The 17457-nt window shown below is 43.3% G+C and overlaps 1 protein-coding gene across 5 annotated transcripts in view; it reads right to left on the bottom strand.

Annotated features, from left to right (window-relative positions):
* The window catches only part of BCAT1 (branched chain amino acid transaminase 1), a 103370-nt gene that overhangs the window by 66931 nt on the left and 18982 nt on the right, over positions 1-17457 (bottom strand). Inside the window, exon 1 of one of the 5 annotated variants that reach the window (XM_027592514.2) lies at positions 1012-1739. The exons of 2 other annotated variants lie outside the window; for them this stretch is intronic. In XM_027592514.2, coding sequence (XP_027448315.1) covers positions 1012-1230 — 219 coding nt within the window. In that variant the 5' untranslated portion in view covers positions 1231-1739. Of the gene's footprint in view, positions 1-13; positions 405-1011; positions 1740-17457 lie in introns of those variants that run through there. 2 more of the 5 variants (XM_027592513.1, XM_027592516.2) reach the window with 2 other exon arrangements.

The following is a 17457-nucleotide window of genomic DNA, read 5'->3' as shown; positions in this document are numbered from 1 at the left end:
CAGTATCACTCACCATCACACCGCGGGTTCCGCTCAGGTACCCAAGCAAACAGGAGCAGGAGGATCAAGCACCCAGGCACCAGCCCCAAAGGAGAGCGTCCTGGGAGTGCTGTCCTTCACTTTCTACCCAGCTGTTTCCGTCCTCCACCGCTGGCTTAGGGCAGGCTGGTTAAATTCCAGGGTCGCCCTACAGAGCCAGGGTTCACCAGCAAAGAACAAGAAGGTAATTGTCCCCCTTATATCCGAGTAAATAGTCTAGACTAGGGTTTTCAGCCATTTATAGCAAAATCTCCTGGGCGCGCTCAGCCTCGTGGTCCTGTCAATCACTGGCGCACAATAGCAAGACTGGAAAAGGGATGAGGACGAGAATGAACCATTTTCTCCAAGGGCAGGGTCCTGCAATGCAGGCGCATCGACACCAAACCTCACGGGTTAAGGACAAAACCTCAGGGAATTAGGAAGTAATTTAAAAGATACTTAGGGACACAGTGGAAGTGGGACGAATTGGGAAACGGCGCAGACCTTTAAAAATAAAATAAAATAAAATAAAATAGAAAAAAGCCTAATCTGCTATATAGCTACGTGCGGGGGGGCGGGGATCCAAGGAGGCAGAAGGCTGCGGTCAAAATTTTTGGGGGTAGCCAAAGCACGCAGGATGTGGCTGTCAGTTGTGGCAGCCCAGAAATTCCGCTTCTCCCTCCTCCCCCAAGGCGGCTTCCATGGCGACCCTCACGTTCCCCGTGGCTGTCCGCGCCGTGCTCCGGAGCGGGTCACTGGCTGGGCGTTAGACCGGGCCGGCAGGGGCCTCCCCAAAGCGGAGTTCGCCGGCTGGAGGTCTATATTTCGGTTAGGGTTGGGGAGAGAGGAAACGCCTGGGTGGAGACGGAACGGCGATGAGCGGCGAAGCAGGATTCTGAAGGAAACGCCAGCGATGCGCCCCACCAGGCCGGCTGGCTTCGGAGACCCCGGGTCCAATCCGCCCCCCTTCCACAAACACCCGGGTTCGGGTACCTGGCGGGCGAGGGCCGCAGCGGCACGGGTCGGGCTGGCCATGGGGAGGCTCCGGGAGCGCGGGGCTGCGGAGAGCGGCGGCGGCACGCGGCGCGCGGCTGGACGCGAAAGCAGGCGGCGCGGCCAAGACCCCGCGCACTGACTGCGCGGCGCGGGCTGCCACCGCCGGGGGCCCCGCGCCAGGGCGAGGCGCAGGGAACGACGCAGTCCCTCCAGCATCCCTGGAGGAGGAGCCTCCACCCGTCTGGTCCTTCTCACTCTTCTGTGGGTAAAACCAGAGCCCTCGTCCCCGCCACCTGGCCCCGGGCTGGGGCACGGGAATGCGCGCCGCAGGCCAGCGCCTTTCCAAATGCAGGCACTTCGTGAACATCCTTATTTACCAAACAACCCCTGGGTGAAGCGGCCCGGAAACGCCTCTCCGCCAAGGTGAACGCAACCTTGGGGTAAATTAATTTACATTAGGGGAGAGTTTCCTTGGACGAACCGACTAAAGGCAGTTTGCAGCCCAGGACTGGCAGTTGTGCACTGGCTCTCCTCTGCCACCGACCCCCACGCGCAAACTGATGAGGAAGAACGTGAATCTGGGTCTTAGATTTCTTTGCGCCACCTACTCAAGTTGGATTTGTTGCGGGGTGTTGCAGGGCTACCAGGCTCACATCTCTAAGAGCTCCTTCTGCCCAGAGACCTCGATGCTACTTAGATCCACCCACCCATTTAGTGTTTTAAGGCAAAATAGTCTATCAAGAGCTCCCAATCGAACTGACAGTTTTCTGATGTAAGCCGGTGAAAGCAATATTTAGAAAGAGCTGATAAAGCGACCTTTGAAAGGGAAAGGGAAGCGACTGCCTCCTTTGCTGTGTTCTCCCAGGGCAACGTCAGCCTAAACTATGAGCTTTTCTGGGCTTTAGAATTAATAGGAAGTGGTGACTTGGGCTGATTTGTTCTTGGAAAGGGGGAGGGCCCTTTACTCTGGGTAAGAGCGGTTAAATCTGGTCTGGTTTTAGAATTGATTTCATACAGACTTAACGACAATATAGCTCTAATCTTATCAACTCAGAAAGCAACATTCATTTCTCCCTTCCTCCCTTCCTTTCATAAAAGGCACAGAAAAGCCTCTTATGCTTGGGTGGAGTCTGAAGCTCCAAAGACCATACAGCCCAGGCAGGTCACAGGTCCCTGGAAACCAGTCTCTTTGAAGAAATTTAAAATCGAATTTTTTAAAAAGTACAGACTAAGTAAACTCTAGCGCTGCCATTTTCCCAACCTTGTCCCCATGCCTAAAAATAAGAAACCCTTAGTTGAAGAATTATTAACAATTTATTTGCATTCAAAAGCTACGTTTAACTGACTACACCAGATTGCATTATAAGCCTGTTTTTGTTTTAAAGGTAGATACTACACAGCTCCAATTTTCTTGCTATTTTAAATGTCACTTGTAAATCCTTGCTTTTCAGTCGAGAAAGCACATATAATACAAGAATGAGGTTATTAAAGAATTACCACCATGTCACTTATACCTCTCATCTCTTCAGAGCCAACTTTGTGCAAGTGCCATCTGTATTAACTGCTTCTAGTTCTCCCACTTCAAGTGACTACAGTTGGACTCCAGTCCAGTTATTCCACCTGAACCAGGTTCCTAATAGCCTTCATTTTGCTCGGCCCAATGGTTTTGCTTCCTGTGCATCTTCATGGCTAACCCTATATGGTGATGGCTCCCAAATACATACTTTTTCAGTCCACCTCTCTCTTGAGCAGTAAGTACTTACAGCCAAAAATCTGTCTAAAATCTTTATTGTGTATGTAACATTTGCAAAGGCGAAGGCATTGGGCTAGGTGATGAGGAGGCAGTGTGAGCATACCTCCATCCTATTATCATGCTTTGCCTTTAGTCATATAGAAAAATGTTACTTGTGTTAAAAAGCATCAACTAATCCTGCAAATGTAAAATTGCAAAAGTAACAAGCACTACCTGTGTTTTACCAGCCTCTAACAATAGAATGCATCCTGCTCGGAAAGGTCTGGAAAAGCTTTCCAGCAAGGGATCCTTAACTAGAGACCTGGAGGATAAAAAAGTATTTACTACAAGAAGGGATGAAAAACATGTGGGCCGAAAGTGAATTCCAGGAAAGGACATTTCTGAGAAGGGAAGGAACGTGGTGCTTACAGGAGACAAGAGAGAGCCCGGGCTGGAGTGGAGACAAACAGAGGGTGCTTGGTCCAGGGTGAGACTGGGAGCATTGGTAGAGAGCCAACCACTCTTGTTAGGGTTGTTAGAAGATAATTTCCCTGATAAAGGGAATGCATTTTATATGCATATGACAGCATGACTGTCATATGCATATAAAATGAACTTGTATTATAGCCTTTAGTCTTGTATTAACTCCTATAACGAAGTTACCAGGCAGATGTTAAAACTTGCTCGAAGAACAGACACATTTCTGGGTCAGAAACAGTGACATGAATTAGTAATGGACATAAAACTCGCTTCTTCTACAACTGGGAAGCTAAATTCACTGAACCCTGACCTTCAGCATTTATTTCATGTATATTGACAAGAATTATTTTGCCTTCCTATCAGTTATCTGTAGAGTAATTAAAAAACAGTGAAACAACATAAAAACACAATGAAAAAACGGATGGGAATCCTAAGAACAAGAAAAGCCGTCGAAAGGGTAGGTTAGGTGGGGAATGGACGTGGAGGTTGACAGGACTGAAAGTGCACTCTGGCTGCAGTTTGAAGACTAGAGGAGGGTCTGGGTGGAGTGAGATGGGTTTATGAGAAAGCTGTTACAGAACCCACATAAATGATGATCCTATTAATAAGATGGACCTGGCGGGTGGTAGGTGATCCAAATGAAGAGAAGCAGCCAGATTTCAGATTTCAGCAATCTTTAGATAGAATGGACAAGAGAAGGGACAGGGAGAGAGAAGGGCCAAGAAGGGCTCCTTCGATTCTGGCTTGCTCTTCTGGTTGGTGATATTCGCTAAGAAAAATGGAACACTGAAAGATGATGTGGTTTGGGGGGACAAGCAGGAGTCTGGTTTGGGGCATATTGAGTTTGGGGCTGTCTCTGAGACTGGCTGTTAGAGATATGCCTATCCGAAGTTCAAATGAGAGGTCTGGTTTAGAAGTCAACATTTAATGAGTCCCTGTTATGGGGGTGGTAACAAGCTACGGGTGTGAGTAAGAATGTCACATCTGTGCCTCTAAAATGGGACAATAGCAACACTTCATGTTTGCCAATTGGGATGGAGTATCATAACATACATACCGTATGAAAATTATTTAGAACATTGTCTGGTAAGTGTTAATCCCTCAATAAATGAAAGCAATGACAATTTATCCCAGTTGGCATTTTCTTAAAGGGCCAAATAGTAAATGTTTTAGCCTTTAGGGCTATGTGGTCTATGCTGCAATTACTCAGCTCTGTCAATATATTTCAAAGCAGCCAAGGACAATATGCAAAAGAACGTGCATGGCTGGGTTCCCATAAAACTGTATATACAAAAACAAGACAGAGCAGATTTGGCCAGTCGGCTGTAGGTTGCAGATGCCTACTCCATGCCTACTCCACGCAGTTGCCCTAACTAGAAACCTAAAGGTTGTCCTTCAAACACAACCCAGTGATCACCAATGTCTACACATTCTAGCTCCAAATATCCTGACAGTCACCATTTCTCCAGGCATTACTGCCATCCGAGTACCAAGCAGCTTCCAAGTAGCCTCCCCATCTTCAGCCTTGCTTCCTTTTAAACCATCCTTAGCATGGCAACCAGACAGATCTTCTCCAAATGCAAATCTGAACGTACCCCTTCTTGGCTAAAAAATCCTCAAAGCTTTACACGACCCTTATGACAAAATATGTTAGCAAGCTCCCCCACCCATCCCAAATTCTGATTCCTGCCCAGACGCCCTGGCTCACCTTTTGCTGCTCTCCCCGTCTGCAGCCACACATGTAACTGTTTCAGTCCTTCTTCGAATCAGGCCTTCTCATAGCTGGCCATCTGCCTGAAACACCCCCCTGCCACTGGATGGTTGTCTCATCCTTCCTTTCTCAGTTTATGTGGCACTTTGTCTTCGGGGATGCACTCCTGAACCCTATCAAGGCTACCATGGGCCCCTCTGCTATTTATTTCCATAGAATTTTTTCTACTTCAAAATAACTGTCATACTTTATTCTAATTATTGGATTAATAGTTCTCTAATTTTTATGATGGTAACTTAGGCCTATTTGTTGACCTAGCAGTCCGCCCTCACTCAATGCCAGGCACACAGTTAAGATTTATCTGTTAAATTGTAGCTCTCTAATTTTTAAAAAGTCTATATTTAATATGCTTTGGAATTTCCACTGCCAACATTTACAATGTAACAGACTAAAAATGTTCTCAGAGCCCACCCTACCCCTAGAGGTAGGCTTCTTTCTTCACTGAAAGGTTCTCCCTCAACCCTAAATCTTTCTCTTTCCTTCTCCTCTGTTCTCTTCCTTCTACTATTCCTTCTCTTCCCTTAACTGGCTGTAACATGGGTTTTCAATGTATTCTGTTAAGGGATTGGACCAGTGCTTTCTAATAGAACTCTCTACAGTGATGAAAATGTTCTGTACCTGCACCAGGCCACATGAGCATTGAAACGTGGGTGGTGTGCCTAAGGAACTGAATTTTTAATTTATTTAATTTTAATTAATTTTCTTTTATACTTTAATAGCCACATGTGGCTCTGGTCCCGGTGCAGATTTGAGCATTGTCATATATTTGGTCCTAGTGGAGGGTTGGTACCCTGGCTCTATCAATTATCATCTCCATGACCTTTGGCAAATTACCTATTTTGAGTCTCATATTTAAAATCAGAGTAAGTAATAAGGCAGTGATGAGATACAGCATGAAGCTATGTATAAAGGACTCAGCAGTACTTAGCATCTTGGTATTGCTCAATAAATGTTAGCTATTGTTATATTTCTATTTTATAAGTTTAAAAATGATTTTTTTTCACTGATAGGTGGCCCTTTGATTGGGTATATTAATGATCAGGACAATATTATATGGGGGAAAAGCTTAAAAATATCTATCTAGCTTTTTTCTTCCCAAAGATTTATTTATTTATTTTAGAGAGAGAGAGCATGGTGGGGGGGCGGAGAGGGAGAGAGAAACTCGAGCAGACCCCGAACTGAATGCAGAGCCTGATGCAGGGCTCAGTCTCATGACCCTGAGATCATAACCTAAGCTAAAACCAAGAGACAATGCTCAACTGACTGAGCCATCCACGCGCCCTAATTGTTTCTTTTTTTTTTAACAAAAAATTTTAAAAAGGCCCAGTTTGGTTCATCAAACAAACTGCATACCTATTATTTACATATTTCTGCTTGCCTTTGGGAAGGCACAGATGGACGAGCTACAGCTTCACCTGCCCTGAGAAAGCCCCATCTCATGTCTCTGGAAAGATGAACCAGAAAGAAATCTTGACAAAAGAATTACTTGGGCTATTTAATGCCAAGCCCCTTTAACCAAGTAAAATGAATAAATCTTTGTAGTATATATAGAGAGTTACTGTATCAGTTTCCTAGGGCTGTTGTAACAAAGTACCATAAACTGACTGGCTTAAAACCACAGACAAAGGGGCACCTGGGTGGCTCAGTCTGGTTAAGCATCAGACTCCTGATTTCAGCTCCAGCCATTATCTCATGGGTTGCGAGATCGAGCTCCACAATAGGCTCCTTGCTCCGTGTGGAGTCTGCTTGAGTGTCTCTCCCCCTCTCTGCCCCACCCCTCCTAATATAAATAAATAAATCTTTAAACACACACACACACACACACACACACACACACACTCACTCACTCACTCACTCATTCACTCACTCACTGTCCTGCAGTTCTAGAGGGTAGGTGTGGGCAGGGCCTGGCTTCCTTTAAAATCTGCAGTGTAAATCCTTCTCTGCCCCTCTTCAAACTTCTGTTAACCCCAGGTGTTGCTTGGCTCACAGCTAGCACTTCAGTCTCCGAGGGGGAGATTACAGGTGTCTCTATTTCCCTCTTCTCATAAGGACACAAGTCATACTGGATTAAGGGCCCCTCCTAATTCAGTTTTACCTCACTCTAACTTGATTACATCTGCAAAAACCCTATTTTCAAGTAAGATCACATTCACAGGTACTGGAGTTTAGGATTTCAACATATCTTTTTGGGGGACTCAATTCAACCCATAACAGTTAACTAACTATTTTAAATGTAATGATATGACATCTTTAATGTCATGTTTTCTACTTTGAAAAATCTTTTTTCTTCTTTTCAAAGATTATTCGACAGAGAGAGGGACAAAGTGAGAGAGGGAACACAAGCAGGGGGAGTGGGAGAGGGAGAAGGAGGCTTCCCGCCCAGCAGGGAGTTCGATGCGGGGCTCCATCCCAATCATGACCCGAGCCGAAGGCAGACGCTTAACCGAATGAGCCACCCAAGTGCCCCAAAAATAGATTTTCAATGAGGTGATTTGTTCAGGCTCTGTGTCATAGATATATTGAACCCTACTTAACTAAAACTGCCTTTATCTATTAACAAGATATTTTGCTTGGGTAGTCCCCTTGGAACTTTCTCCATTTGTGAAATGCTATTCATGAAGACTGAATGAGAAATTCACATAAAGCCCATGCTGGCACCTAGTGAATTCTCAATTTATGTTAGTTATAATTAATAATTACAGTGAAGATTCATCAATATAATCTGAAGGTATTTAGAGAAAATTTGGCATCTGTGAAACTAGAATTATCTATAATTTTAGAAGAAAGGACCTGTAGATACTTCACTTCTCTATAAACCAAACCTTGTGGCATGGCTTCCTTAGAACCCTGCTGCCTGGCTGAGAAGTGGTGATTTGACCTTAGATGATCCATAAATCCTCTTGGCAAACTGACCACTCCATGTGGCCAGAACTTCTTCCATTGTAGTAGGAGGCCCACTGTTTTTTTAGCCTTTCTTCAGATTACTGGAGCAATTTTCTACTGGAGATCCTTTACTGTTTGGATCTGGTACAGTCCTCAAGTCAGTTAAAACTTGCTTCCTCAATAAGTCTGGTTAACTTATTTCTCTACTTGAAAAAATTGGTATGGAAGCTCTTTCTCACTAATGATGACAGCAAACATTTTTTTTCCACTATAAGTAAGCCCAATAGATGATGACAGTCTCAATTTACAAAACAGATATAAGGTTTCTAATATGCAAAAGTTTTGCCACTGATGGCTTTTAAATACCAATTCACGGTGTGCATTTGAATGGGATTAGCTTATAAAGTAAAAGCAGAAATTATGACTAAAATAATGCAATCACCTATTGTGTAAAAATAGGCTCAATAGTAAAGAACTGCACTCTCTCTGCCAGTCTATCTTCTGCCATAAAAAAGGACAGTTTTAAAAGTGTTAGCATACGTGTGTTTTATGTTTACCTCGTGTTTTTTTGCTGTGGTGATTCCAGCTACTTCAAATAATCAGAATAATAGCTTATTGGTCATAAATTATTTCTGACCAAATAGCCTATAACAGGTCTACATTGCAATTCAGCATCACCATACATCCTTAAAGCAGATAGCAGTACAAAGGAAGTATGGTTTAGTCACAGGAAGCTGGGCAAAATAGAAGATAAAGGAGATTAATGAGAATTATTTTGGGGAGGTAGTGTGAGGATTATTAAGGAACATCTATGCCAATAGTTTATTCTATGGGCAATGGAGAATCTTTTTAAGGCACTTGATTCAAGAATTTACAGGTGATATCATCCTCCTGAGAATGTATAGCATCAGTTGGAGCAAGAGGAACTGGAAGAAGGGTGCCCTTTGGGAGCATATTCCAGCCCTCTGGGGCCTGACACAGAAAAAAAAGGAGCAGTGAACAGAGCGATTCTACACACAGCCCAGATGGTAGATGGCAGACAAGGGAGGGCAGGCCAGTTTTCACTCCAAAGCCTCCAGTCTCCCCCCATCATGTTTCACATATGTAGGCATGAATGGACAGTTCTCAAGGATGGAGGACTCTTTCAATATGAGACTGTTCTAAATCTGGAGCCACAGAGACAAGAGCCAATATCCCCTAAGATTCTGCCTTTAGTGAGTATGATTTGTACTCTTCCTCAAAGTCAGCTTTCATGCAGTGTGGTGCTTGTGGTGTTGAGGCATGTTCCATACCAGCGGGGAAGCATCCTCAGTGCTTTGCTTTCTTGACCCTAAGAGATATCACCAACCTTAGAGATCTCTGGATTATTTAATGAGACATTCAGCAGCATTTCCATCCACTCAAGACAGCCAATGGACAAACTGTGTAAGAAATATAATTGTAGGGGCACGTGGGTGGCTCAGTCAATTAAGTATCTGCCTTGGGCTCAGGTCATGATCCCAGAGTCCTGGGATGGAGTCCCACATCGGGCTCCCTGCTCAGTGGGGAGTCTGCTTCTCCCTCTCCCTTTCCCCTCCCCCCACCTCGTGCTCATTCTCTCACTCTCTCAAGTAAATAAAATCTTAAAAAAAGAAATATAATTGTAGAGGGCGTGGATTTATGCTATATCTTTGGTACATTTTGTTTTAATAGTTCCTATTAGTCACAACTTGAAAACCTGTGAGGTTTTCTCTAAATCCACTCCATGCCCCTTCCTTACTTCTGTAATCTTCTGCCATGAATGTAGTGTGTGTTTACAGATTACCAGGGACACATCAAAGGAAAGCATGAAGAGAAGAGGGAAAAAAAAAAAAAAAGAAAACTGTCTTAGTCCATCTGGGCTGCTCTAACAGAATACACAGACTGGAAGCTTATAAACAACAGAAATTTCTTTCTCACAGTTCTAGAGTCTAGAAATCCAGAATCACAACGCCAGCATGGCTGGTGAGAGCCCTCTCTTGCATTACAGACTTCTCAGTGTCCTCACATGAAGGAAGGGGCAAGGGATCTGTCTACAGCCTCTTTGATAAGGCACTAATCCTAGTCATGAAGGATTAGTCCCTTCCCAAAGGCCCCACCTCCTAATATCATCCCCTTTGGAGGTGATGATTCAACATGTGATTTTTGGGGAGACACATTCAGACCATAAAATTCCCAAATTATTTAATACCTGTTAGGTAATGAACACACACACACATTTTAGTGAAAGAACTAGGAGTCCTTATAAACTAGCTTATGAACCTGTTGTTCCCATCAAATGAGTCATCAAAGATTTGAGAGTTAATTCATTTGTAGGTCAGTGTTACCTGACAAAAAGACATGATCATACACTGACAAACACAAGATGCTCTTTATATGAACAGTTAACACATTCCGTAGTAACAACCACCATCTATCAGATGCATCCTCCATCAGGCCCTTAGTTCCACACACATGTTGTACTCATAACACTAAAAGGTAGATATTAGGGGGCGGAGCAAGATGTCAGAGGAGTAGGAGACCTGGATTTCGTCTGGTCTCAGGAATTCAGCTGAATAGGGATCAAACCATTCTGAACACCTACGAACTTAACAGGAGATCGAAGAGGAGAGTAGCAACAACTCTCTGAACAGAGAAGCGACCACTTACTGGAAGGTAGGACGTGCAGAGAAGTGAATCCGAGGCGATGTTTGGGAGGATAGACGGAGGGGAGGGGGCCTGCGTGGGCCGCTACCGGCTAGTGACAGAGCCATGGAGCACAAAATCGGACCTTTTAGAAGTTGGCTCCGCTAAGGGACGTCGCTCCAGTGGCTAAGCGGGGGGTGGAACCCTCGCGGGACAGTGTGGTCTCAGGACCCTTGGGGTCACAGAAAGACTAGGGGTGCCTGAGTGCAGCAGAGCTCCCAGGTATTGGAGCGGGGAAGCCGGCTGCAGAGATGGAGCCGAGGCACGGGCTCTCAGCTCGGGGTTGCCATAAACTGTGATCCGCGGCCCAGTCGGGCCACTGCTCCTGCAACAGGGACCCAACAAGCGGCAGAGCCAGGGAGACTCCCCTTCCTCCCCGGGGAGGAGCGGTGCGGGAGCGCACCGCAGGGATCTGCTGGGTTCGGAGACTCCACACGGGGTCGGGTGCCAGAGATAGAAACGCTCGGTCACAGGCCGGGTGAGCACGGAGTGCGGCCAGAGACCAGGAAGACGGGAGTGACTGCTTTCTCTGGGGGTGCACTGAGGAGAAGGGCCCCGAATTCTCAGCTCCTCCGGGCGGAGATTGGGAGGCCACCATTTTCACCCTGGTCCTCCAAAGTTGTGCCGAGAGCTTGCAGGGAACAACAGCTCCTGGGAGAAAACACAAGCAGCTTGCTTGGCCCGGACCGACAAGGGCGGGGCAATTCAGCCTCCGGCAAAGATATTTGAGAACCTTGGCAACAGGCCCCTCCCCCAGAAGATCAGCAAGAACAGCCAGCAAGCCAAGACCAAGTTTACCGATCAAGGAGAACGGGAGATCTCACTCCAGCGCTAGGGGAATACTGCACATAGAACTCATGGCTTTTTTTTTTTTTACCATGATTCATTAGTTTTTCAAAGTTAATTTTTTTAACTGTTTTTTTTAATTTTTCTTTTTCCCTTTTTCAACCAACATCTTATCAATCCCTTTTTTAAAAAAACATTTTTTATTTTTCATTTTTAGAGTCATATTTTATCCCTTAATAGTCATTACCCTTATTTTTGGCATATATATATAAGTTGTTCTCTCTTTAAAATTTTGAGATACAGTTTCTTCTAACAGATCAAAATATGCCCTAAATCATTAGTGTATGGCTTTGTTCTAGTCTCCTGCCTGATCACATTCTCTCCCTTTTTTTCCTTTTTTTTTTTAATCTTCTTCTTTCTTTTTTCAAACAACTTTTATCCTATCAATTCCTTTTATAAAATCTTTTATAATTTTCATCTTTACAGTCATCTTCCATCCCTTCATTGTATCAACCCTTATTTTGTACATATATGTCTTTCTTCCTTTAAAATTTTAGGAGGCACTTTTTCCAACAGACCAAAATACGCCCAAAATCTAGTGTGTGACACTGATCTATGCACTAGCTGATCATATTTGATCATATTCTGCTTTTTTTGTATTGGTCTGTTTTTGTTTTTATCTTTTTCTTTTTTTTTTTTTTCTCTTTCTTTTTTCTTTCTTTCCCTTTGTTTTCCCCTGGTTTCAGGTCTTTTCTGATCTGTATAGAGTATATTTGCTGCGGACGTAGTTAACCTCTTAGCATTTTGTTCTCCCATTCATCTATTCTCCTCTGGACAAAATGACAAGACAAAAAAAATCACCTCAGCAAAAAGAACAAGAGGTAGTACCGTCAGCCAGGGACCTACTCAATACGGACATTAGTACAATGTCGGACCTAGAGTTCAGAATCATGACTTTAAAGATACTAGCCAGGCTTGAAAAAAGCGTGGAAGTTATTAGAGAAACCCTTTCTGGAGAAATAAAAGAACTAAAATCTAACCAAGTTGAAATCAAAAAGGCTATTAATGAGGTGCAGTCAAAAATGGGGGCACTAACTGTCAGGATAAATGAGGTAGAAGAGAGAATCAGTGATATAGAAGACCAAATGATGGAAAATAAAGAGGCTGAGAAAAAGAGAGAGAAACAACTACAGGATCACGAGGGCAGAATTCGAAGGATGAGCAATACGATAAAACGAAACAACATTAGAATAATTGGGATCCCAGAAGAAGAAGAAAGAGAGAGAGGGGCAGAAGGCATACTGGAGCAAATAATAGCAGAGAACTTCCCTAATGTGAGGAAGGAAACAGGCATCAAAATCCAGGAGGCACAGAGAACCCCTCTCAATATCAATAAAAATAGGTCAACACCCCGACATCTAATAGTAAAACTTACGAGTCTCAGAGAAAAAGAGAAAATCCTGAAAGCAGCTCGGGAGAAGAGATCTGTAACCTACAATAGTAGAAATATTAGATTGGCAACAGACCTATCCACAGAGACCTGGCAGGCCAGAAAGGACTGAAATGATATCTTCAGAGCACTAAATGAGAAAAATATGCAGCCAAGAATACTATATCCAGCTAGGCTGTCATTGAAAATAGAAGGAGAGATAAAAAGCTTCCAGGACAAACAAAAACTAGAGGAATTTGCAAACACGAAACCAGCCCTCCAAGAAATATTGAAAGGGGTCCTCTAAGCAAAGAGAGAGCCTAAAAGCAGCATAGATCAGAAAGGAACACAGACAATATACAGTAACAGTCACCTTACAGGCAATACAATGGCACTAAATTCATACCTTTCAATAGTTACCCTGAATGTAAATGGACTAAACGCCCCAATCAAAAGACACAGGCTATCAGATTGGATTAAAAAACAAGACCCATTGGGGCGCTTGGGTGGCTCAGTTGGTTGAGCGACTGCCTTCAGCTCAGGTCGTGATCTCAGGGTCCTGGGATCAAGCCCCACATCGGGCTCCCTGCTCCGCGTGAAGCCTGCTTCTCCCTCTCCCACTCCCCCTGCTTGTGTTCCCTCTCTCGCTGTATCTCTCTCTGTCAAATAAATAAGTAAAATCTTTAAAAAAAAAAAACAAGACCCATCAATATGCTGTCTGCAAGAGACTCATTTTAGACCCAGAGACACCCCCAGATTGAAAGTGAAGGGGTGAAAAACCATTTACCATGCTAATGGACACCAAAAGAAAGCTGGGTGGCAATCCTTATATCAGACAAATTAGATTTTAAAACAAAGACTGTAATAAGAGATGAAGAAGGACACTATATCCTACTTAAAGGGTCTATCCACCAAGAAGATCTAAAAATTGTAAAAATCTATGCCCCTAACGTGGGAGCAGCCAATTATATAAGGCAATTAATAACCAAAGCGAAGAAACACATTGACAACAATACAATAATAGTGGGGGACTTTGACACTCCCCTGACTGAAATGGACAGATCATCTAAGCAAAAGATCAACAAGGAAATAAAGACTTCAAATGACACACTGGAATAAATGGACTTCACAGACATATTCAGAACATTCCATCCCAAAGCAACGGAATACACATTCTTCTCTAGTGCCCATGGAACATTCTCCAGAATTGACCACATCCTAGGTCACAAATCAGGTCTCAACCGGTACCAAAAGATTGGGATCATTCCCTGCATATTTTCAGACCACAATGCTTTGAAACTAGAACTCAATCACAAGAGGAAAGTCGGAAAGAACTCAAATACATGGAGGCTAAAGAGCATCCTACTGAAGAATGAATGGGTCAACCAGGAAATTAAAGAAGAATTAAAAAAATTCATGGAAACCAATGAAAATGAAAACACAACTGTTCAAAATCTTTGGGATACAGCAAAGGCAGTCCTAAGAGGAAAGTATATAGCAATACAAGCCTTTGTCAAGAAACAAGAAAGTTCTCAAATACGCAACCTAACCCTACACCTAAAGGAGCTGGAGAAAGAACAGCAAATACAGCCTAAACCCAGCAGGAGAAGAGAAATAATAAATATCAGAGCAGAAATCAATGAAATAGAAACCAAAAGAACAGGAGAACAGATCAACGAAACTAGGAGCTGGTTCTTTGAAAGAATTAACAAGATTGATAAACCCCTGGCCAGACTTATCAAAAAGAAAAGAGAAATGACCAAAATCAACAAAATCATGAATGAAAGAGGAGAGATCACAACCAACACCAAAGAAATAAAAACGATTCTAAGAACGTATTATGAGCAACTGTATACCAGCAAATTAGATAACCTGGAAGAAATGGGTGCATTCCTAGAGATGTATCAACTACCAAAATTGAACCAGGAAGAAATAGAAAACCTGAACAGACCTATAACCACTAGGAAATTGAAGCAGTCATCAAAAATCTCCCAAAAAACAAAAGCCCAGGACCCAGATGGCTTCCCAGGGGAATTCTATCAGACATTTAAAGATTTTATTTATTTATTTGAGAGAGAGAGAGAATGAGAGATACAAAGCACGAGAAGGAAGAGGGTCAGAGGGAGAAGCAGACTCCCTGCTGAGCGGGGAGCCCGATGCGGGACTCGATCCCGGGACTCCAGGATCATGACCTGAGCCGAAGGCAGTCGCTTAACCAACTGAGCCACCCAGGCACCCTCTATCAGACATTTAAAGAAGAATTAATACCTATTCTCCTGAAACTGTTCCAAAAAATAGAAATGGAAGGAAAACTTCCAAACTCATTTTATGAGGCCAGCCTTACCTTGATCCCAAAACCAGAGAAAGACCCCATCAAAAAGGAGAATTACAGACCAATATCCTTGATGAGGATGGATGCAAAAATTCTCACCAAAATACTAGCCAATAGGATCCAACAGTACATTAAAAGGTTTATTCACCATGACCAAGTGGGATTTATCCCTGGGCCGCAAGGTTGGTTCAACATCCGCAAATCAATCAACGTGATACAATACATTAACAAAAGAAAGAACAAGAATCATATGATCCTCTCAATAGATGCAGGAAAAGCATTTGACAAAGTACAGCATCCTTTCTGGATCAAAACTCTTCAGAGTATAGGGATAGAGGGAACATACCTCAATATCATAAAAGCCATCTATGAAAAACCTACAGCGAATATCATTCTCAATGGGGAAAAGCTGAAAGCTTTTCGCCTAAGGTCAGGAACGCGGCAGGGATGTCCACTCTCACCACTGCTAGTCAACGTAGTATTAGAAGTCCTAGCCACAGCAATCAGACAACAAAAAGAAATCAAAGGCATCCAAATCGGCAAAGAGGAAGTCAAACTCTCACTCTTTGCAGATGATATGATACTGGATGTGGAAAACCCAAAAGACTCCACCCCAAAACTGCTAGAACTCATACAGGAATTCAGCAAAGTAGCAGGATATAAAATCAAGGCACAGAAATCAGTGGCATTCCTATACACCAACAAGACAGAAGAGAGACAAATCAAGGAGTCGATCCCATTTACAATTGCACCCAAAACCATAAGATACCTAGGAATAAATTTAACCAACGAGGCAAAGGATCTGTACTCAGAAAACTATAAAATACTCATGAAAGAAATTGAAGAAGACACCAAGAAATGGAAAAACGTTCCATGCTCATGGATTGGAAGAACAAACATTGTGAAGATGTCAATGCTACCTAGAGCAATCTACACATTCAATGCAATCCCCATCAAAATACCACCCACTTTTTCCAAAGAAATGGAACAAATAATCCTAAAATTTGTATGGAACCAGAAGAGACCCCGAATAGCCAGAGGAATATTGAAAAAGAAAAGCAAAGCTGGTGGCATCACAATTCCAGACTTCCAGCTCTATTACAAAGCTGTCATCATCAAGACAGTATGGTACTGGCACAAAAACAGACACATAGATCAATGGAACAGAATCGAGAGCCCAGAAATGGACCCTCAACTCTATGGTCAACTCATCTTTGACAAAGCAGGAAAGAATGTCCAATGGAAAAAAGACAGTCTCTTCAACAAATGGTGTTGGGAAGATTGGACAGCCACATGCAGAAGAATGAAACTGGACCATTTCCTTACACCACACACAAAAATAGACTCCAAATGGTTGAAAGACCTAAACGTGAGACAGGCGTCCATCAAAATCCTAAAGGAGAACACAGGTAGCAACCTCTTCGACCTCAGCCACAGCAACTTCTTCCTAGAAACATCGCCAAAGGCAAGGGAAGCCAGGGCAAAAATGAACTATTAGGATTTCATCAAGATAAAAAGCTTTTGCACAGCAAAAGAAACGGTCCGCAAAACCAAAAGACAACTGACAGAATGGGAGAAAATATTTGCAAATGACATATCAGATAAACGGCTAGTGTCCAAAATCTATAAAGAACTTACCAAACTCAACACCCAAAGAACAAATGATCCAATCAAGAAATGGGCAGAAGACATGAACAGACATTTTTCCAAAGAAGACATCCAAATGGCCAACAGACACATGAAAAAGTGCTCAACATCGCTCGGCATCAGGGAAATCCAAATCAAAACCTCAATGAGATACCACCTCACACCAGTCAGAATGGCTAAAATTAACAAGTCAGGAAACGACAGATGTTGGCGAGGATGTGGAGAAAGGGGAACCCTCCTCCACTGTTGGTGGGAATGCAAGCTGGTGCAACCCCTCTGGAAAACAGTATGGAGGTTCCTCAAACAGTTGAAAATAGAACTACCCTACAATCCAGCAATTGCACTACTGGGTATTTACCACAAAGATACAAATGTAGGGATCCAAAGGGGTACGTGCACCCCGATGTTTATAGCAGCAATGTCCACAATAGCCAAACTGTGGAGAGAGCCAAGATGTCCATCGACAGATGAATGGATAAAGAAGAAGTGGTATATATACACAATGGAATATTATGCAGCCATCAAAAGGAAAGAGATCTTGCCATTTGCAACGACGTGGATGGAACTGGAGGGTGTTATGCTGAGTGAAATAAGTCAATCAGAGAAAGACATGTATCATATGACCTCACTGATATGAGGAATTCTTAATCTCAGGAAACAAACTGAGTGTTGCTGGA

This window comes from Zalophus californianus, chromosome 9, assembly GCF_009762305.2.
Source record: "Zalophus californianus isolate mZalCal1 chromosome 9, mZalCal1.pri.v2, whole genome shotgun sequence".
Taxonomy (NCBI): Eukaryota; Metazoa; Chordata; class Mammalia; order Carnivora; family Otariidae; genus Zalophus; species Zalophus californianus.
This window is presented reverse-complemented; position numbering and strand designations above follow the sequence as displayed.